Genomic DNA, 23,354 nt, shown 5'->3' on the forward strand with positions numbered 1-23,354 from the left:
CTCAGGTTTCTCTCGTCTCTGTTGCAGATAAACATCTTTTCTCTTAATTTTTACCTAATGTGCCTTTAAATACAAATCAAATCTACTAGTGGTTTTTCCCAACCTGAACTACCTCATTAATTTATGATGTCTAAGCCTTTTGTTATTTACTCTATAGTATATTAATTTCACTTATATGACATTTTTCTTACTAAAATTCTAAATATGTATATAGAATAGAACAGCAGTAACACAGCTGGGGGTTGTGCCTTTGCTGGCACCACTGAGTAATCTTTCTTTGGGATTTCTTATTATGTGAGGATAATGCATCTTTGTTGATTTGGGATTTCTCCTTATTTGCAGGCATCTGGCTATTTTAACCTTCATGTCTTAGTTTAGATTTCCCTTATCTCTCCCAGTTTGCTGTACATTTCCTATCATGGATTTGCCACACCACTGTCATAGGGTGGTTACTGGTCAGCAGCACAGTTGACTGTGACCTTTCTGGAAGCAGAAACCATCTTGCTCACTGTCCTATCTGTAGGAACAAGCATAGCACCTGCTAACTAGTACATTTTTAATAGTGCGTGTCGATGGTATCCCTGAGAGTAGACACAGGGTTTTTAGGGTAATAATAGGTTACTATTTTTATTACTTACAGCATCTTGGGTATTAAACTCAACAGTTCCTTAGTTCTTTCATTCCCCTTCCCTCTAGTATTGGCGATGGAACCCAGGACCTCATGTGTGCCAGGCTTAGCACTCTACCCCTGTGCTACATCTTTAGCCCACTCTTCCTGTTCTTTAGATTACCTTTTCATTTTGTTGATTGTCACCTAAAACACATTCATTTGTCAGTCTTCAACTTTATAATATCTACTGTTTGCATTTCATTTTAAAAATCATTATCTCAAGGACGTTTTTCCCTAAAAGTTTTAAAGTTTTATTTTTGTATTTTAGAGTAGCCTGAAAATGTTTCTCTGTGTTGTGAGACAAGGACTTAATTTCCTCACACATTACTTATGTCTGAGTAAATCAATTTACATCGTTAACTGCTATCACATACCAAATTTCTAAATGTAAATGAGTTTTCCTGGGTGCTCTGTTGTTTTACACTTGCCCTACCATGTTATCATAGATAATATAAATCTTAACCATATTACCATAGTTTTTAAAAAATCTTAAAATTTTTGAAGGGTAAGTTGTCTTAACTTTTCTTGAAATTTATCAAGGCTATTCCTGACCCTGTTTCCTTATGAATTTTAGGATCAACCTGCCATATTCCATAAAAAAAACTCTGGAGAGATTTTGATTGTAATCACACTGAATTCAAATTCACATTAGGAATAATTGCTAAGTCTTCTTTCTACAAACATAGTACATTTCTTCACTTAACTAATTTTCTCTGTAACTTTTATTTATGTATTTATTTTGGTTAAACTTAATTTTGGAAGATGTAAGGTTTTAGTGGATACTTTGAGTAGCTTTTCATATTATAATTAAAAAGTGATGTTTGGTTTATAGACTTTACTAATTTTTGTATATTGATGCTTACATTCAGCATTAATGAACTTTTATTCTTACAGTTTTCCTTTTAAAACTAGATAAACAATCATTATTTGAAGATAGACATTTCACTAAAACTTACATTTAATTTCTACTTTTATTACATTAAAACCTGTATTATTGAATGAAAAGATAATTATCGTCATCTTCATTGCATTTTCTAGCTTTTAAAAGAAATACTCCATTATTTAATAGTTAAGTGTGATTTTGTTGTAGTTTTCATGAAGTTTGCTAAGTTCTTTTTTATTCCTGTTTTGCTGAAATGTGTTCTTTCTCTTCAGATACAGAGGTGGCTAAACAGTGACCAAAGCCATTTATCATTCTTTTAGGACAAAACTGAGGTTGGATGAACTTTCTGCTCAGTTCCCCTGAACTTGATAAAAGGAAAAAGTCAACCATGTTGCTAGGCAGTGTTGTTGTGGTAACCCTACTTCTGGTAAATGTAACTGAACTGGAATAAGCTACCTGAATTCTCTAATTCTTGGTTAGAAGCTATCACTTTGAACTTCTGTAGGAGTACTCACTTTTCAGAAATGGGTTTGGCCTTCAGGGGCATCCTAGAGGCTGTGGTTGAGATCATTTGATGCCTTTGGTTTCTTCCATAAGGCTTCTAAATCAGTATGGCTATGCATGTACCTGATTTTCATTTCCTTGCACCCGAACTGTCAACTGGATGCAGAGAAACAGCTCTTGAATGGCCATGAGGATTCCAGTGAGGACCCCACCCTTGAGAAGAAACACCAGAAACTGACTGCTGGCCTGCTGCACTTTCTTCTCTGCCTTCTAAGTAGGTGGTTGCTGTGTGCATTCCTTTGGTAGTTGGAGGTCCGAGGTCCCACATGGCATTGCACACTGCCTCCAAGCAAAGTGCAGAAATAAAACACTCACTCGGGCTCATCTGAGTTTGTTTTCCTCCAATCAGATTTCATTGGTATATTTTAGATATACATAATGATCACATTCATCATAGAGAATTTATAACTGTACATGATATAACTTGATTGTTTTTTAACTTTGAGTTTATAACATTCACCACCCTCTATTTTTATTTTTTACCCATTATATTTTAATTGACCTGTATTTTCATTAACTAAATGATAAATTTGAACATAAACACATACAGTATACCATCTTTTAAAAAATTTTTCATATTCTGTATATGTTTGCCATCCTAAAAATAGCTTTGATAGTAAAAAAAATGTACTTTCAATTTGCGCTGTCCAGTGGATAGATACTTGCTATTTTAATATGATTATTAACATTAAATATATTTTAAAATTCAGGGTTGGGGATGTAGGTCACTGGTACCACGCAAGGCTCTGAATTCAATCCTTAGTAGCAGTAAGTAAGTAAGTGAGTAAATAAATAGTCAAACAGTACAATTACCGTATTTGCCAGGATAGAAATACAGCTTTTTCATTTGTTCAAGAAGTACTGGGTTGGGGATATAGCTCAGTGGTAGAGTGCTTGTATAGCATGCATAAGGCCTTAAGTTCTGTCCCCAGCATCACACAAAACAAAAACAAAAAACAAAACACCACTAGGCAGACTCTCTAGGGTTTATTTTTATACAGCTTTATATTTTTGCTGCATATGTTGCGTACTATAAAAATCTTCTAGATAAATCAGTGTATCTTTTCAGGGACAGGGGTGAGGAACGCAGTGTATTTGTTATATAATGATCTGCTGAAAAAGTGCTTCTCAGATTTGCGTATCAGACAAGTGAGTCTTAGCTTTCTGTCATATTCAGGGTTAATTTTGCAACTGATTGATTTTTCATGTTTTTCTTAGTTTACCAGAAAATGTGTGATGGATCACGTTTGTGGTTCAGTTTAACCTCTCTGGCATACAGATTTTCTTTTCTACATTTTTATAGTTGGCTAAGTTTGTTGTTAGGTCTATATTTTAAGGAGGCAGGGTATATGTATAATAAATACCTTCAAGATTTTGATTGAAACTTCACTTATTCCTTTAGTCCCTCATTAGGAGTCTCTTACTCCTGAACATGAGTAGTGGGGAGTGAAGGAGGGAGCACAGTCCTTGGCTGATGGGGAGTTCAGTACTGACTGCCAAGCATAGTGTCTGAGAATGTCATAAAGCCACTTCCTAACATTTTCTATTTTTTTATTAATTTTCAAAATAGTAATTGAAGAACTAAACATTCCAGGCTTTTACATATTGCTAGGAAAATTCAACCTATAATATATTTGAATATTTTTTCAAACTGGCGAATGGGCTTTGAATAAGAGTGTAGAAGGTTGTTTTGTTTCTTTATAGAGAAGAATCCTTTCAAGGATTTTTACCTTTGTGAGAAAAACACATGGCACAGCAGTAGCGAACCTTTTAGAGACTGAGTACCCAGACTGCAACCCCAAACACACTTACTTCCTGCAGTGCCAACACTGCTATTACACTTGAATACTGAGATTTTAGCTTTGAAAAAACAACTGTTATCTTATACTTGGCTGCAGGGGCTGCATGTGCTGACAAGAGAGGGCTCTGTGTGCCCACTGTGGCATGCATGCCATAGGTTTGTCACCACTGCCATAGTCCATTTCTCTCTTTTCCATTTATTCTAGAACTTACAAGGTCAACATTACACACGTTTTACTTTTTAAAATTTTGTAGCTTTTTATGCTTCTGAAAACACCTCTGAAGTAACTTGAACATTTCAAGTTGAATGGTAAACAATGTTTGAAAAAAGTCTCACCTGAAAAAAAAAGTTGAATTAAGTATTTCAATATCAATATTGGGAAGATTCAGACAATGAATTTGATTTGATTCTTGGTAGCTTCTAAATTGAGGCGGAAAAAAGGTAATTTTTGTGTGCTGACAACCAGAAGCATGTAAACATCTGCAGCAACCAAACATTTCCTGGAACTAAACTTGAGCAGAAGTTAATCACGTGGATCTTTGTTTAAAGAACCTAGTGAAAAATATCTTTAACCACAGTTATGTAAAAGACCCAGGAGCACAGCCTGTGTGGATTGAGTTCTGTGGGAGGCAGAGTCAGGAGCGGTGTACCTGGGCACCGGGCGGGGGAGTGAAGGGGAGTTGGGAGGTTCCTGAACCCTGGGCCTGTGCTCTTTGGAACTATACTGAAGAAAGGACTTTAGAAAACCACCCTGTTAATAGGACCATTAAGTTTGTTTTCTATAGAATGTCAGACACTGTCAGCATAGTTTTTGTATTGGGGCTAATTTTATTCCTCTACAAGTCCTCTAATAAATGACTGTAGTGAAGATGCTTTTTGATGATTAATGTGACGCTTTAAGCTTTGAAAGAAGCAAACAATATTTCTCATGGATCTTTTAAGAGCTGAGCTAATATTTTTGCCCATAAGTCTAGTGGGCAGTAATACAATATTTTTTTCAAGGCTCATGTTCATTAATACAAGTTTTCATAACAAAAAGTGACTTGTCTTCACAACTAATATACATGAAAGAATAGCTTGTGTCTGAAATATTTGAAAAAAATACAGCCAACTGTCTTTTTTATGAAAATTTGGATGGAAAATCTTCAGTATGGTTATAATAGTAGAGCTTCTTTTTAGACATGTTTATATTACTTGGGCCCATAAAAAGCACGGTAGGCTTAAGGATTGATTTTTACATGTTTATTAAATACAGCAGTTTTATTATAGTTATTAATTATCACCTGCTTATAATGATAAAAACTGACCAATAATTTCTACCCTTTAGACCAAATCACCACTAGGTAGCAATTTAAGGTATGCTGTTGGGATTTAAGGGGATTATCTTGGATAATTTTGAAATCTGATAATATATACATTCCTACCTTGAAGGTCTTATTAAGATAAAATATGATAATGTGGATTAAATGCCTGGACTTTAAAAATATCATTCTTCATCATTTTTTAGGTTATTGATAACATATAATTCTTCCAGAATTTTTATGCTATGTCATACGCATACATTTTTAGGTATGTGAAGAGAATAAATATTTCCTATCTTGATTTTATCAGTGTTGATTTATATCAGCTCTTAAGAAACACACCAATAACGTACATTGAAAATGCATAGCTTCTATTTGTTTAAACTATCATTGAAAGTTCAGGAAATAATGCAAATAATTTTGAATTCTTTGGGTGAAATGAGACTAAATTTAATAGTGTTTGAGAGTAGAATAAGTGTTGGAATCTATTTTGCTCCAGCCTTACTGTGGTTTAGTAAATTTTGTCTTGGCTGTTTTTTGTCCAAATGGCTTTGAATAAATTCCATGAATGTCTCTTTGGGGATGATAGTTGTCTTAGTTACTTTTACCTTGCTGGGACAAAATACATGACACCCACTCACAAACTGAAGGAGAAAAGGTTTGGGTAAGCTTGGCTTGGGGGTAGCCCTGAGGAGAAACATGGCAGGCAGGAAGCAGCAAGCCTTCTCTTTACCTTTCTATTCCATCCAGTCTTTCCCACTGAGTAGTAAATCCCTGATCTACACCTAGAACTGTGCTAAACCAATCAGTGGGCTGCTAATGCAGCCCCAGCCACGCATGACCCATATCACACCCTATCATCCAGTCTCTCCCAAAAGCCCCACCCATGAGCATGTGGGACTTCAGAGGGACATCTGGATTTAAACCAGAATGGTAATCGTACCTGTCTTGTAGTTCAACGTGTCTGTCGCTGTACTGGTTTTTGTGTATTTCCAGGTGAAGTCACTGGTAACTTTTAACAGGAGCAGCTTCTGGAGAGCAGTGAGACAAAAGCCAGGTCAGAATGAAAACAAGTGAAAACAGGAGGCAAGTACTGGAGAGAATAAGGCATTCTATTTTATTTTTTATTTTTTTAAGCATTCCTGTAAAACTGGGTTAGAGAAATGTGGAGTGTGAGGGGTTAAGGGCTTCTCCCTCCCTCCGTCCCTTGTAGGGGAAAGTATAGACTACATGGTGATGGGAATCTCCGTATAGTAACACTATAATTTGGTTGGATTTAGGGTTCTGACACATTTGGATCACAGATAACATTGAAATAATAGATTGTTGTTTGCAACCTCATCTCCTTTCTTATTCATTGGACAAACATTGAAGTTCATGGGGTGCTAAGTCCGAGCTTGGTGCTGCTGGGTGAAGTTAGGTTATAGGATAAATCAACCAGGCACGATCTCCGTGTTCTCACAAAGTTTTTACTGTCAAAGTTTTAACTGTCAGATGGGATAGGCTTTCTAAAACACAGAAATCGTACAGGTTTGGGTGTGAGCTTCATAGGACAGTTACAGAACTCTCTGTAGCAAGGGAGAGCATCCTGGTGTAACTTAGCATAGGGGCACATGGAGGCATCTAAGGTAGGAAAGATGACTGAGGGGAGTAGGCCAGTTGGGGGAGCTGGTCTTGCAGAGGCCCTGGGGCAAGAGAGGAAGAACCTGGTACTTTGGGGGTTTCGAGAGAAGGTCCATGTGGCCTACACAGTAGGAACTAACTGGGCCATGCAGCGTTTTGGAGATCATGTTGCAGAGTGAAGGTTACATCCGAACAGCATTGGAAACTTCTGAAAAGTTTTAAGGCAGGACTTGTAATAAGAGACTAGACTACATGTGCTGAAGTGCGTCCTAGCCAATGGCTTGGAAGTGCAAGGTGGCGAGGTGGGGTGGGATATGCTGCTAATTAGGGGAAAAGTATCTGTTTTGGCTGAAATACAATTTTGGTAGGACTAAAATGGTGAATACCCTGTAACAGAAAGTGCTTTGAGCTTACAGGTTTCTCACCGCTTGTAAAGAATGTTTTCTTTTTAAACATGTATCAGTAGAGAAGAGTCAACTGAAGAGAGAGATTTCATGTTAAAGGAATGAAACTTAAAAAAGATTGTGGCACCTTTCTGAGAAGTGAGAAATACTGAGACCGTATCTTTTTTTTAACCAGTGACACTCTGAAAGACAGAATCTCCAGGAAGACCTGGAATCCTCCTGCCTCAGCTTCCTGAGTAGCTGGGGTTACAAACCCAGTGCACCCTTTCCCCAAGAGATTTCTTAACAGAAAAACTGTTGTAACACCAAGAATTGGCTTGTCAGGTCCCCAACACAGCAGAGCCACCAATTAACTTGCTCTGAGCCCCCGCCTGGAAGAAAAAAAGGAAACAAAGTTTTATCAAGACAATGACTTGCCAGAGGTTTATTTTGGTTATAACTCCAGTTTTCTTTCTCACACAGGAGTTTACTGCATATTCTCAAAGAGTTGGGGTGTTTTTGCCTTCTGTTTTGATGCCTCACTGAATGAACTCGGAGCTACCTGTTATAGGGAAAAGATTAATAGCAGCCTGGAAGCTGAGTGAGTAGATTCATTGTTTTACTCCTTTCAAAAAGTAATGTTAGAGCTTTATAAAGTTTTACAATATTGTGTACTTTAATTGGGTTCTTTAAGTTTTATGATTGAATAATAGTGATACTATCATAATTCTAATATACTTGTAAATAATGAGCTTCTGGGAGAAGAACTCATTCCCCTGGTGATAAAAAAGTAATGAAAACATTTTCCATACATAATACTTCAATTTTTTAAGAAGCATAGTGAAGATTTAGATTTCCTACTTAAAAGCAGTCTGCTTAGTGCTTGATTTCACCTTTATACTATGAAGTGTAAAAATATTGGTAAGGAAATTGTTACTAAGTTTTTAAGTGCAAATGTATAGAAATTGTGTTTTAATGCAGGATGTTTTAATCTAAAATAAATGCCGCTTTTGTGGAAATCGAATTTTAATCTGTTTGAAAAGAATGATTTTTAAAATACTGATATAGATGAGATTACAGAATATTTCTGAATTGAGTTTTGTTCTTGATGGAAGAGCCTAGACACTGATTTTTTCCTGTTTAAAACACCTGAATAAGCACTAAGTAAGCCATCTTGATGTAAATTGTTTCTCAGAATAGAAAGGATTATTCTGGGGCTGGGGATTTAGCTCAGCGGCATAAGCACCTGCCTTGCAAGCAGGCGGTTGTGAGTTCGGTCCCCGGTACCGATAAAAACGAAAAAGACAAAAAAAAAAAAAAAAAAAAAAAAAAAAAAAAAGAAAGAAAGGATTATTCCTTTTGCAATGTCCTTTGAAATGATGTTGAAAAAGCTAGTAATCTATGAGGCTGTACCAGATCCTTAAGGGTCTTAGGTTAAAAACCATTAATAGTTAATTTAGAAGAGAGTCTTCCCTGCAATGAGGTTATTTAGTTTTGGTCCAAATCTGTGCTGTTCTGTGAACCTGCCAGCTCCTGACGATGTGCAGCAGCTGCTGTATTTGCAGTGTGTGTAGTATTAATTGAGATATGCTTTGTGTAAAATATGCACCATATTTTCAATAAAATATTGAAAATATTTTGATTGTGAATGAATTACATTATGAAATTCATTTTGGGAGATAAAACATGAAAATTAATTTCATCTCTTTTACCTTTTTTCCCTTGTTATTGGTAGAAAGTTTAAAATTACTGATGACTTGAATTTTATTTCTTCTGGACAGAACTGGTCTGTACCTTCATATACCATCCGCATTCTTACCTATCCATTACTTAGCATTGGTAGTACTGCAGCTTTATGGTCTGGTCTTCATAAGAATCAGTGAATGAAAATCCATATTGTTTTCCAAATATAATTTTTTTGACTTGTCAAGTGTTTATTAAATACCTAGCATGTGCCAGTGTCCAAAGCACATAGTAGTTAACAGACTGACCAAAACTTAATATATTCATGTAACCGACATTTTAGCAGGGAGAAATGTTCTAAGAGCAAATAAATAAGTCAACATAGGACAAATAAATAGATGTGATATACTATAAAGTAGTAAGTGCTCTGAAAAAATCTGAGACTGGCAAGGGTTGGAGATACAGTGATAAATAGGTTATTCAGAGAATGCCCCATTCAAGGCTCCATTGGAAAGATAGTGTTGAAGAAAGACTTGCAGAAGGGGTGGGAAAGAGCTCTGTGGATAATCGGGGGAAGCACATTGTAGGCAAAGGGAACAACAGGTGCAAAGGGCCAGAGGCAGCACATGACTAGCTGCCTTCAATGGTGTAAGGAGGCTGGTGACTAGAGTGGAATGACTGCAAGGGGAGAGGAGAGAAGAGAGGAAATGGATAGACGTACCATGTGGACAGTGGTTATTATAAGGGTTTCACCTAGGCTTTAGCTGAAAAGGAACTAGCAGATTTTAAGGAGAGAAGTGACATGATGAATTCTTTTGACACTGCTATGATTTATTTGCCTTTGGAGAAGGGGCACTGGAAGGATGGAAGCAGAGAGACCAGGTCCAGGCTAGTGCAGTCTACTCCAAGATCAAAGATGATGATGCCTGGGCCATAAACAATTGAAGCAATGAGAAGTGACAGGATTTTCATGAGGTGGTGTGATGAATTGCATATAAGATGAGAGAAAGAGCGGTATCAAGGATGATTCCAAAGTTTGAATCTGTGCAACTGAAGAACGGAGTTGTGCGTGTTCCTGGAACTGCAGGAGGTATTTGAGGCCAGACCAGTTGGAGACAGCACTAAAAGCTCAGTTTGTGGGGCACATTTGGTCTGAGATGCTCCTTTAGGCATCTGAGCAGAATGGTCAAATAGGCAGAGTCTGGAGTTCAGTGAGAGGCCAGAGTTAAAGAGGCAGAATTGATTAACTTTTAACTATTATGGAAAATCATAGAGAGGGTCAAGAACATCAAGGGGGTGAGAGTAGCCAGAGAATAGGCACTCCTAGACCTCAAGTTAGGGATGAGACAGTATCAGCAAAGGAGAGGGTAGGGATGGACAGGGGCTAGGCATTGTGATATTCTAGATGTCAGAGGAAGAAAGCAATCACCTTGTCAGTGCTGCTGATCAGCCGGCTCAGGGGTGAGCTGAGAGCTGGTGCCTGGGTTTAGCAGAGGAAGGTTCTAATGACACTGATGGCAGTCAGTGAAGTGGTGAGCGCAAAAGCCAGAGTGGAGTAGATTGGAGGGGAAACTGATGAGGGGAGGTAGGAATGATGATGAGAATAGAAGCTGCTATTTACAATGTTAAAAAGTCAGTTTTTCAGTTACGAAATGTACCTTCATTTCTTGTTCTGTGTTAATGTTTGCACTTTGATAATGAAAAATTTTAAGGAAAACTTAAAACTATTTTTTTTCACCTGGAACTATTGAAAACTCTGATTTTGGGGGCTAATTTTGTTTTCTTAGCTTTTAAAGAAAATTATTAAAAAATTGGAAGAAATTGAGGCTGAGAGCTGCTCAAGATCACATAGAATGGAACATTGCCAGAATATTCCAGATTTTCGGTGTGATTTGGAGCATTTAATCTCTGTATTTTAGTCCCAGCCAGATAGCAATGAGGATAAAACTTGCTTTGTGTATCACATGAAGTCTTTATAAAGGTCAAATGAGGTAGTAGGTGAAAGAGCTTAGTCAGCTATAAAACATTCATTCTATAAATAGAAAGTAAAGGCATTATAGGTAAATTAGGTTTCAGGATTTTATCATAGTATTTGACATAATTGGAAAATAGTGGAATGAAATAAAATCTGAGTTGAGAATAATTGTAATACCTAATACTCATTTACTTACAAGAAAATTTTCCAAAACTTGCTTTTTGCCTGTGTCAAGCTTTGTTCATGACACCATAGTATTGATTATGTGTGAGTCATCATGGTGGTCTGTGGTCAGGAGCCTTGGCTGAGGTCATCTCAAGATATTGATCAGTTTATTCCCCAGGAGCCTCAGAATTAGTGAACATCTGGCTATTTTGGGACTTCGTTAACTCAACAGCACTGTGTGAAAGAGTCACTCTTAATGCAAGACATTCAGTTGTGATGAAAAAGTTTCTACCAGCTTTGGAGAACATTTCTATATTTGATACTTGAAGTGAAATTATAGCAATACTTTATATAAAGAGAAATTGAGAAATTAAAAAAATGAGTAACTTCCATTAATGATGATTTGAATAGGATAGGTAGTTCTTTTTCTCAGAAATGTAACCAACAAAACAAGATTGTCAAGATGATAATTTCTGAGTACTGGTAACCCAAAGAACAGTTCATAAATTAGGAAACATTACTGATATGCTGAAGCTTGAGTACAAAAAGTGGAAGTCTCTGGCCTTTTTATCTGGGGCTTCTTTTCTCCCCTGTCCCTCTGTATCAGTTTGTAAGAAATTCAGCTAGACCAATAGTGAATAGCTGGAGTTGGGTTGTAAAAAAGAACTCACAGATTTTCTAGTGAAAAGTGATCAGTTCAGAGTGGCAAACATGTAGGTTTTCTACCATGAATTTTCAATTTGCTGGTTTGGAGCCTCTAGCCAGAAATTTAATAGGTTGGTTTTGGAAATGAGGGAACTACAGCAGAGCTGAGATAAGCTCTCCATGAATGTATGGCAGACTTAAGAAAAACCTAGCAAAACGTGAAAGTTGAGCTGAGTTCGATGTCCATCTGCCCAAACACAGCTCTATCAGCAGAGCATGAGGAAGCCATGCCTGGTATGGGGTGTTTGGGTACAATTACTGCCCAGATTACTGGCTGACCACTAAACTTTACAAACAGAGACACCAACAGTGATAAAGCATAAGTGCATGAACATCACAATAGGATTACAATGCAGAATGATGGAGAACAGAACAGTAGTGCCTGAGGATAGTTTGGGAGTTGGGAACAGAACAGTAGTGCCTGAGGAAGGGCCACATTGGGACTAATGCATATTTGTATATTACCTTCATTTTGCTTGGTAGTTTCATGGATATATAATACATCAAAACCCACTGTACAATATAATATATACATTATATATTTTATTGCATATCAATTGTACCCACCAGTAGAAACACAAAAAGTTGTGTTCATCCCCAAACCAAACATTCATAGCAGTTAACATTTGCAATAGACAAAGACTGGAATTAATCCAAATCAGCCATGAAAAGGAAGGAAATTTTGCTTCGTGCTACTGAGTGTCAAACAACATGGATGAACTTAAGAAGTGCTATATGAGGTCAAAGAAGCCAAATACAAAGAACGATGTATTGTATGATACCGCTTATCTGAAACTTCGGAACAGGCAAAACTGTAGATAAATAAGTGGTTACCCTGGGCCAGAGGTGGCAGAGGGATTAACTGTATAAACAGGTATACAGGACCTGTGGGAGCATTGGAGGCAGTCCTGGTGAAGGTTATATAGCTATTAAATTATAAACATCAAATCATACTCTTAAAGTGAATGACTTTTATGGTGTGTATATCATATTTCATTAAAACTTATCAGGTAGCACTCAAAAATTTAAATTCTTTTTCAGAAGACCAAGGGACTATATTATATTGTTAAGTTTGTAGTCATATATTGCTTTGAAATATTTTGTTGAGACTCACTGAATGGACATCCTGTGCTTAATGCTCTGGGTTCTACATGTAACACAGAAGTAATTATTTGCTGCCTTGCTCAAAATTCAGTTACAGCAAGAGCTTTACTTTTTTATACATGAACATTGGTTTAGAACTGCTGGTTTTATTTTTAATAACTGTCAGCATTCTTAATGGAAGACAAGGTAGCTTCCTAGATTATAGTTCTGTTTTTATAAAGCAGTTTGATTTTTTGAAAATAGGTTTTATTTTTATCTTTTAGTTCTGTGGGGAAGTTGATAGTGGCTTAATACCTGGCATTTTTCAGTTATAGAAAGGCACAGCTTCCTAGGTCTATGCATCCACCTGTATGACTTCGACCCTACATCTGTGGGACCATCAGATAGATAAGACTGTAACCCTGAAGTGCCCTTCTTGAGCTCTTTGCAGCTGCATGTGGATGTTTTCTGCACCTGATGAGGACTCAGACTGTAGGTTAGGGTTACACCTAAATATTAGAAATTGTAGAAACTGAACATAGTATTAGTGAAAAATCAAGGAACCTAAAACATTGTCCCATAATTTTCCTTAAGTCTAATGAAAATAGAAAAAAAATCCAAGAAAATAATTCACTGAAATTCATTAAGCTCTTTTAAAGCACAAGCTATTTAAACAAACTGTATTTTTTCTTTGTTTTTCCCTATAAAAAAAATCCGTTATTGAATACAGATTTCTGGGACACTGATATTGGTGAGGCATCGTAAAGACGTATCTGCAAAGATAAAGCTAGGGCTGGCAAAGGCAGTGGCCGATGTGCAGTCTGCCTTGGTAGGGAAGATAGGCACATATGGAAGAACTGGGCAGGCCTTGCAAGAGGCATGTACAATCTGAATTGGATGGTGATAGGATTTAGCCGCTTTCCAGATTGGGGAAACTTGGTGAGAGTTTTATCTGTAACTGTAGTCTAGAGATTAAAGAAGAGAAAATGGGATCAAGAGATTCGGTGATAGAAAGTGGCATAACTTTGCAACTGGTTGAATATAGAGAATATAGGAGAAAAGATCAGATGGCTTAGTCATCTTAGTGTGTTATAGTATTTGCTAGGTAGGAAATTCAAGATTCTTGAGTTTTATTTGATTTGCATCATTGATTCAGAAAACCAGGAACTTGCTTTGGGGGTTTTATCAGGGGAGTGCAGCCTATGATTAAGCTTTAACACAATCCTGTTTAACCCACTTGCTGTCCAGCTTTGGGGAGGACATACAGGGAGTGTGAGGGAGGAGCGTGACAGTGACATGATCTGTGGACCTGCCTTCTAGGCCAGCCTGTGGGTGGCAGCATCTCGGACTGTAGTCCCACTTCTACAGGCAAAGTTACGCCTGGACACTTGAGCCCATTTAGAGTAGAAATATTCTTATACATAAAAACCTATCACATTTAAAAATTTAATAATATCTTTTGATTATTTTTTCTATTTGCCTTCTCTACATTTTTTTTTTACCATTAATCAGTACTTTTTTGGTATTTCTTTGGTATAAAAATGATACAAAGGGGTAAATACTAGAAAAGGCCACCCAGTTTGCTGTTTGGATTAGTTCATTTAACTTTTTCTGTGTGTATGTGACACTGGAGAGTGAACCCAGGGTCTTCACACTGAGCTGCCTCCCCCATCCTTCATATACTTTTTTTGAGAAAGCCTCGCAGAGTTGCTCAGGCAGGACTCAAACTTGTAACCCTCCTGCCTCAGCCCCCCAAGTGTGAGAATTACACATGTGCCCCACTGCTCCCAGATAGCTTAACTTTTAAAACAACCCTATAAAAGAGGTACAGCACTTTTAATCAGACAAACTCACGAAGATACTTTATATAATAAAGATGTTTGGAAATCAGAAAATTTGAAAATTTTAGGACATGTTATTAACACATAGGCTAAATACCCATTTTCATGTCCATTGATACTAACATGTAACTGAGGATGTTGGTTTATTATTTTGGGAATTCTAATTATTTCTGCCTGTCTTTCAAGGAAGTACTTTTAGTAATAATAAGTAGAGTGATAATACTGAAAATAAAATATATATACTTGTGGTAATACTGAGAAAATCATATGGAAAATAGTTACCCTTTTTTATGAAGTTTTTCCCAATTATTCACTTTCCTGTTTTATAGATGATGAATTAAACATGAAAATACTACCCAAATAGTTACTTTGAAACTGCATAAAACAGTAGAACTTAAAGTTAGGTTCAACCTGTTCCTTCAGGTATGTCTTTTAGAAATACGAAGCCAGTATCTGTTTTATTTGAGTGTCATCTTACAAATTTGGTAACAAAATATGGGCTGAAAAAACCCTGTAGGTCATGAGCTATGGGAGGAAGCTAATGACCTGTGGATCTGACCCTTGTAGCTGAGTTGCCATTGTTAGGTTGAGATACATCCCAAGGAAGCAAGTTGCTTTGAAGGTGAAGCGGTGTAATACCTGCTTCAGGGTAGAAAACTCAGGAAAGATTGGACCAAGGGGCAGCGTGGCCAGGCAGTTTCTCTTTACACCACCAGAGGGAGTGCCTGTATTGTTGCTAACCCGAACTGAGATTGACGTTCTTTTCTAAAATGTGGCTGGAAGTTCAAGAATGGAAAGATTACTGAGCAAACATCATGAAAAAGGGTTTTTTTGGGACAGTATTATACTTGAAACACAAGGACAAGAAAGAGATTTCATTCCCAGACAACAGTTGTGTTTTATGTACATCACTGTTGTACAAGAAATAAGATAACAAATCAAAAAATGGGATTACTATATCTCAAAAAATTTGAAAGTTTGTTTTGTTTTTTTCTTTCTAAGTATGTCTACAAATCTTTTATATCCAGCACATATGGAGACTTTAGTGTTTCAATAGGGCTTCTGAATAATTAATAATAGACTAAAGATAAATTGGATTATTTGTGCTTGATCCATTGGATTTGTTCAAAACCAGTTTGCCTCAGTATAGTGAAGTAAGCACTCTTTGAATTTTTTCATTCTTCCCTACCTCAATCCTCCTTGTTTCTGGATCCTCTTATATGATGTTGTTCGGTCATAGCTCGCAATGATTGCTAAGAACAGGAAAAGACATTGTTTATATAACCCAAACCTAGGGGCCTGGGGTCATTATTAAAGAATGGGACAGTGAAATTAGACATGGAAGAATGATATAATAAGTTTAGAGAAATACTGTTTTGTCTGTATGAATATTTCATGTGACCATACCATATTTTATGTAACTATAATTATACCATAATACTTTCTACATTGAAAAGTGTTCTAAATTTAGAAATAATAATTTGAGGCATCTCTTTTTACTCTGAATTCTAGTTTTTAGATGTTTTCTTGTGGTTCAAAAGTTAAAGTTAAACACTATCGAAATTCATAGAATTTTATACATTATATTGCCATTATGTGTAAAACTTGACAAAATTAAAGTCATCTCTATACTTTCACTCATTCACTTGGAATCTGATAATTTCTTAAGCTGAGGAAACGTAAATGGAATTACTGTAGAAATTATGCATACTTTTATCTGCGTAGCAGTCTGTTTTAAGAGATGATTGCTGATAGAGCATAAGGAGTTATATACATGTAAGTGCCTTTCAAGATCACTACATTTAAAAAGAAAAAAAATGTTTAGCTCTTTTTTTTCCCACTTCCACCAGGAAAGATTGTGTTCTTGTTTCAGAATGTGGAAAGCCTTAACACTTTGCTGGTCATCTGTCTTGTGTATTGGAGCAGAAAGAAGGTAGAGAATGGTTGATGAGAAGGGCAAGCTGTTTGTTTTCTTTATACTTTGTAAAATTATTGCATATGTCAGAAATGCAAAGAAAGCACAGGAATATTCTATAATGTGTGTGTGTGTATATATATATATATATATATATATATATATATATATATATATATATATGCAGTATTCTGCAGGGTACTGTATACAGTTATTAAAACATTGTATATATTCTTCCACAAGCTCTTCTTTCTACCTTCCAGAGGCTAACCCATGTCCTGAATTTGGGATTTACCATTGGCATGCGTGTATAACACACTATAAGTGTACATGTATTCTCAAACATAAGGTAATGTTTCATGTTTTATTTGGGGTATAGGGGTTTAGCTTTTAAAAATTTTATAAATACTTACTTGTAGTACATAATGGTTGCATTCATCATGGGAAGTTGGTATATGTACGTTAACAGTTCTTAATTTGTTTAATTCTCATCTCTTGGTCCTGATTTACTAGATTTGCAAAGGACTGTCTCCCTGTTTTCTATAACATATTTTCAAACAGAATACAAATTGTATCTGTTACAAGTCTAGTTCTAAGGAAGTAGTTCCCAGGACATTATGGAGGTGAAGATGTAGGGTTATTGTTGAAGGGATTATAGGGCTAATGCTGTGGAAAAGAAGGAAGAGGCTGCGAGAGCAATTGGACTGTGCTGCATTCAGCAGGAAGGCTTCTGCTGAGGCTTGTAGGGGTGCTGAAGGTGGGTTAGAGAGAGAACCGTCTCAAATTGAGGAGAGGGCCAAGCAGTTGGAGCTTTAGTACAAGGTGAAACTTGCCTCTGGAGAGAGCCTGTGAAGCTGGGAGGTGACTGCAGCAGAGAGCTGACAGCTGCGAGGCTCCTCGCTGCAGGTGTAGAGTAGTGTGCTCTGCCGTGCTAAAATGGGAGCTTGGCAGCACATCTTAGCTTCACTCCTGTCCATGTTGTGGGCACTGTCTGAACTTGCTTTTTTTTAACCCAATTTATCATACTTACAGTAACATTTATATTGCTAATTCATTCATTTTAATTGTCTTACAATATTCCATTTTATAAATGTCACAACTTTTAAATACATTTTCTGACTGACAGATCTTTAGGTTTTTGCAATCTCTTTTCAGTATATCTCCTTAATGCATACCAGAGTTCATCCTAGGATATATAACCAGAAAATTCCAGTGTCTTGGGATACATGCCAAATTAAATCAAATAACTGTAATGAAATTGAAGTGCTTATTATCTTACTCCAAAGCCTTGTTCTTGCGAGATTTGAATTCTGCTGATATAATGCTTATGAAGTAGTATTTAATTGTAGCTTGAATTAGAATTTTATTGATTATATTCAGATGTGTGTTGGGTATCTGGTTCTTTTCTTAGTATTTATTCCAATCATATGACTATTTTCTGTTAGTGTCTTTCACTTACTGATTTGTAGGCCATTTTTATTCTGTGTATATTCTGTGGATACAGGTATCTTTTCCTGGTTTTGGGTTGGTGGTTCACTTTTTAAGTAACATGTTCTATGAAGTAGAATTTTCCTTATAACCCAGTGAAATTTATTGGTTCTTTTGGGCATTGTTGCTTTGTGTCTCTCAAATTCCTCCTTGTGCTGAAGTTACATAAAAATATTTTCTGTTTACTACTTTGCTTTTAAAAATCTTTTTGAGACAAGGTTTCACTGTGCAGTTCAGGCTGGCCCTGAACTTGGTTTGTAGACTCAGCTGGCCTGAACTCAAAGTGATCTTCCTGCCTCAGCCTGCCAAGTACTGGATTATGGCACCATGCTGGGCTAAAAGTTTTAGTGTTGTGCTTTATACAGTTTCATCTGCATTCCACCTAAGATGGAGCTTTGTGTATATCAGGATGAATTGTAAGTACATGTACTGGACAGCTTTTCCATTGCTGGATCAAAATACCCGACATCTGCCATTTAAAGGAGGGGGTATATTTTAGTTCAAGGATTTCAGTCCACAGTCAGCTGGCTCCAAGGCAGAAACTATGGAAGATGGGATAGCCGAGCAGAGAGACCTGACAGGGGAAGTGGGTGGAGATAAAGATGTGCCACTCAGATCTAGTCCCTAGGGACCACCTCCAATGAGGCCTCACCTCCTGTGGCACATTCAGCCTGGAACTCATCAGTGGGTTAATCCACTAATGAGTTTTGTGCTCCTGCCATCCTTTCCAAAAGCCTCAGTCTGAATACATGAGACTTTGGTGGGGGGGACATTTTAGATCTAAGCCATATCAGCACCAATTTTTTTTTTTCATGGACAACTGGTTGTCATAGCACTGTATATTGGCCCTCCTGATACGCAGTGTCATTCTGTCATGTCAGCTTACAATCTGTGTAGATTTAGATCTTTTCAGGGGTTCTTAATTTTGTTCCACTGGTCTTATTTTTTTTCTTTTCTTTACTTTTTTGCCTGCTTTACTTGCTTTATTATGTTTTCACTTATTTATTGTTATTTCCTTGTCTGGTAATTTAAATCTCTTGTGTCTTAATTACTTTCTTTATTGTTGGGATAAAATAGCTGACACCTGCAATTTAAAGGAGAAAAGGTTTATTTGGGGGTCACAGTTTGTAAAAGTTTTGGTCCATAGTTAGCTGTCAAGGCTGGATGGCATGGCAGAAGAAGCTGCCTAGAGCATGGTAAACAGAGATGGAAAGCAGAGAGCAAAGGACCATGCTGGGGAGAGAGACACAGACCCTCCTTCAGCCTCGCCCCCAGTGACTGCCTCTCCCATCCAGACCCACTTCCTGACAGCAGGTCAGCTGTGTGCACCCATAACCCAAGCACCTTCCAAAAGCTTTACCTTTGAGTGCATGAGGCTCTGGGGGAACATTTAGATGTAAACCATGAACAACAGCCTCTCCTATTATTCTTTAAAATTACCTCTGCTCTTTACCTTTTGCATTTTCCATTTAGATTTTAGGCTTATACTCCTCAGAAACCTCCCATTTTGATGGAAACCCAATAAAATGTTAGGTAAATTTAAGGAGTGTTGACATCCTTGTGGGATATTTTCTGTCTTCTTTAATATCTACATTTGGATCTATTACTAAATACTAACATCTTAAATGTTAGTAAGTGCATTTCTTCAACAGTTTAGTGGCTGCCTAATCTTCCATTACATAGCTAGATGGTATATTTAACCATTCTTGACATTTAGATGAACATATTTCACATTGATCATTCTTGTTTTTTGTTTGTTTTGATACTGAGAATTGAACTCAGGACCTTGTGCTTGCTAGGCAGGCGCTGTGCCACTGAGCTGTATCCCCAGCCCCACATTGATTATTCTTAACTCTCACCTTTCCCATCATGAAATTGTATGTGAATACTCACCTGTGTTTACTTTAGTAATGCTAGGAGTTGCATATTCTATTCAAATGAGATGAATATGGATGTGAAATGTGAGAAAAATACAATTTCTTCCTATACAGTTAGCCAGGTTTTGGCTACTCTATCCTTCTGTGCCTTACTTTGTCCTTTTGTGCCATCATCAAGGAATTATCATCAGTGCCCATATGTAGCAGGCACTGAAATGTTTGAATAAATAGATCAGTTTGTAATGTTTTTCAGATGTTTTGTTTTTCCATCAGTATATCTATCTACATCTATAGGCATGCTCTTCTAATAACTAGAGCTGCGTGGTAGGTTTGTGTGCTAAAACATTGTCGTCATTACTATTAGGGTTTTTCAGGGATTATTCTGAAAAGTTTTTCTTTCAGATGAATTTTAAAAGAATTGGTCAAGCTTCCAAAAAAGCTTATTATGATTTTGATTGACAGTGTGTTAATTTTCTGAAAACATAAAAAGACATTTATGTTTTAATTCCCTGGCCTGATGAGTGCTACATATTCATGTAGTTCATAAATTGTGGAGCTTTTTGGTTAGAGCAGATAAGTCCCCAGATTTCTTTTCGGATTGAAATTCAAGGCAATTGAGTTAAGTCTACTGCAGCAAACATTATCATGCCACATGTTTGTTCTATAAAAACAAAATGTTTTTCTATGTTGAGCAGCACTTAAAGGCTTTACCACCTCCTTACAAAACATGGCTAGCATGGTACCATGTGTTCCCTGCCTGGATGGAATCTTGAAGATAAGTAATAATTTATGTACTGTTTGGTTGAAGAAATTGTTTTTTTTCATGTGGACTACTCTCTCCTACAAAGCTTTGAAGAGATCTATGTCCCTACCCCTCTGACTTTTCCTTATTCATGGCAAGGAAGAGTCCTGTTGAGTGTGTATAATTTTTTCACACCTACACAGGTTCTGGCAGTGGCGTGTGCTAAGTGAAGTGCGAGGTACGAAGGCTGGTTTGTCATGTGTTTTCACAGAGCACTGATGGCTCCCTGCCAGCCTGTTTAGTCTTTGTTTTTTCCCTTGCATAAAATTGCCTATTTTTCACTTCAGATGGGGGTGTGAGGCAGTTCTGAGATGTTTGTTCTTGTCACATGATTGCCATCTGTGGTCTTCTTACATCTCAGATAGGTTCCTAAATTGTCCAAGGGTGTTTGTTGGTCAGTGTGCAGAATGGTCAGTAACCAGCCTGGGCTTGTCTCTGTGACTGTAATCAAAACTGCAGTGCCATGCGTTGGTGCAGTGAGCTAATTTTGTAAATACTTAATATTCTTTATAAATTTGAAGAAAAGTTGCCAAGATTAGTGTATAGAGATTTTATATGCCCCTTCTATTGCTAATTTTTATATTGTCATGTTACCATTAAGGAACACTGGTGAATTATTAACAAAAATCCACACCATATTCAGAGCCGACTAGTGTTTCCCTAAAGTTAAGTTTCCTGTTTCAGCATCTCCACATAGGTTGTCACATTATGTTTAGTCGCCATGTCTTTTTAATTTCCTTTGGCCTGGGGTAGTTCCTTAGGTTGGTTTTTCTTTTGTTTTTTAAAATAATCTTATCAGTTTTGAAGAATACAGGGCAATGTTTCATAGACTGTCTCTTAGTTATTCTTGTTTTTCTGATTTTTGGCCAGGTACGGGTTTGAGGAAGGAAAACGGTATGCTATATTGATACTTTTATCTCATCCCTAGGAAGGTTGCAAGCTCTGTACTTGAATTAGTGCTGTTGGTATTGAGTGTGATCTCTTGGCCAGGGTATGTGGAGTTTGCCCTTTTTTTTAACACCATGAATTTATTTTCTTATCCGTACACTTCAGAAGCAAGTAATTAAGCACTGTGCGATCTCAGTTTAAAAGCTTATATTTCAACTGTGTCTCATATTTCTTTTGGACTGTGAATGTATAGACTTTGTGTTTAAGCCTTTAAACACAAAAATAAATAAAAATTGCCTGAATCTAACTTAAGAGTTTGAAGTAGCTCATAGCTATATTGAATCTTTCTCCCAGCTTCCATACGTTTGGTGTAATGGTTTTACTTTAAAATCTCCTTAATCTGTAAACTGCATCAGCTGTTGCATTCTGCTCAGATGGCTGCACAGATTGTTCCTTATTCTCCCAGCATAAGAAAACCTAATTTTTTCTCTTACTGTCAGGGCATAAAAGTTTAGCGCCAGAGCATTTTATCCATACAGAATCTTACCTAGTAAACATCAGAATATATAGTTTTTCTAAGTAATTGATGAAAATGTTTCTCTGTATAAAATTGTCTTAAATATTTATGAATTTTAATCTTATACTGATTCTACCATCATAATACACAGTTTGGCTTCCACATGCCTCTTTTTCCTTAAAGTATTGGACCTTAGAAGTTCAGACATCTTACTTTTTCAGTGCTGGTAGGATGAAATTTTTTTTCTTGTCTGATTACTTTTTTCCCAGTCATATGCCTTTATTCCCATTTTCACTTCAAGTGCATTTATGAAAAAGAATAAAGAATCTTCAACACCATTTTAGCATTTACTCAGAATGCTGCTGAAATGGCATGTACAAATGATGTATTTGTTCATTGCATCATCATTTTATGTTTTAGGAGACTTCACTACTTCAGTAAAGATCTTGTAAGGAATTTGGTGATGTCAGAAATAACCAATCTTGTGAGTCCATGTTTGCAGACAGTTCATTTTAATCTTCATTGGCAAGCATTAAATTAGACTGTTGGTAAAGTACTTTTTTAGAACATTAGAACTTAGTATTTCTTCTTATTTGTGTTACTGAAAACTAATTTAAGTTATGTTGAATGTGTTAGAGCTGTTCGTTTGAAAGTCAATCTTAAAATCTGGTACCTTGGGAAAAAGTTTTTAAAAAAAGTTTAGTGTTTTGCTCACTTCGTGGTCACTTGGTAAGAGAACTCAAAACAAGAGTTATGCTTTTAACCAGGGGAAATTCTTTCTCTGGCCCTCAATTCTACATTTAGTCAGTCAAACGATTCTTAAATTCATGTGGTAGAGTCCCACATGAACTATAGTAAGTCTCTTGTAGAGTTTTCGTATGTGTACAGAATGTAGGGTCTTTTGTATTTTAATTGTAGGAGGTCTGTTTAGGGTACCATTACTTTGCTTTACTATCACTCATTCTGTTTTCTCGGTACAGGTGTGTAAGAAGTAAAGTATAACACATAAATAAAATAACAGTATTAGAAAATCAATTAGGAAACATTAGAAAAGAAATTGTTCCCAGGAGAGTTAAAGACCTGTTAAATATAAGATCTTTGGACATGTAGTTCTCATTGCTGTTTACTTTTTGTGCAGTAAGTAAAGAAAACTCCACAAAGCTTTGGATGCAGAGTTCATTCTCACCTCC

General features: G+C 36.6%; 1 protein-coding gene across 1 annotated transcript in view; it reads left to right on the top strand.

Annotated features, from left to right (window-relative positions):
* Nucleotides 1-23,354, top strand: part of LOC106027256 (uncharacterized) — a 176,208-nt gene that overhangs the window by 30,825 nt on the left and 122,029 nt on the right. The window contains exon 4 of the mRNA XM_063235730.1: nt 7,709-7,826. Coding sequence (XP_063091800.1) covers nt 7,709-7,826 — 118 coding nt within the window. The remainder of the gene's footprint in view (nt 1-7,708; nt 7,827-23,354) is intronic.

Source organism: Cavia porcellus, unplaced genomic scaffold (genome assembly GCF_034190915.1).
Source record: "Cavia porcellus strain 051 isolate PalLab524CR breed Dunkin Hartley unplaced genomic scaffold, mCavPor4.1 scaffold_2, whole genome shotgun sequence".
Taxonomy (NCBI): domain Eukaryota; kingdom Metazoa; phylum Chordata; class Mammalia; order Rodentia; family Caviidae; genus Cavia; species Cavia porcellus.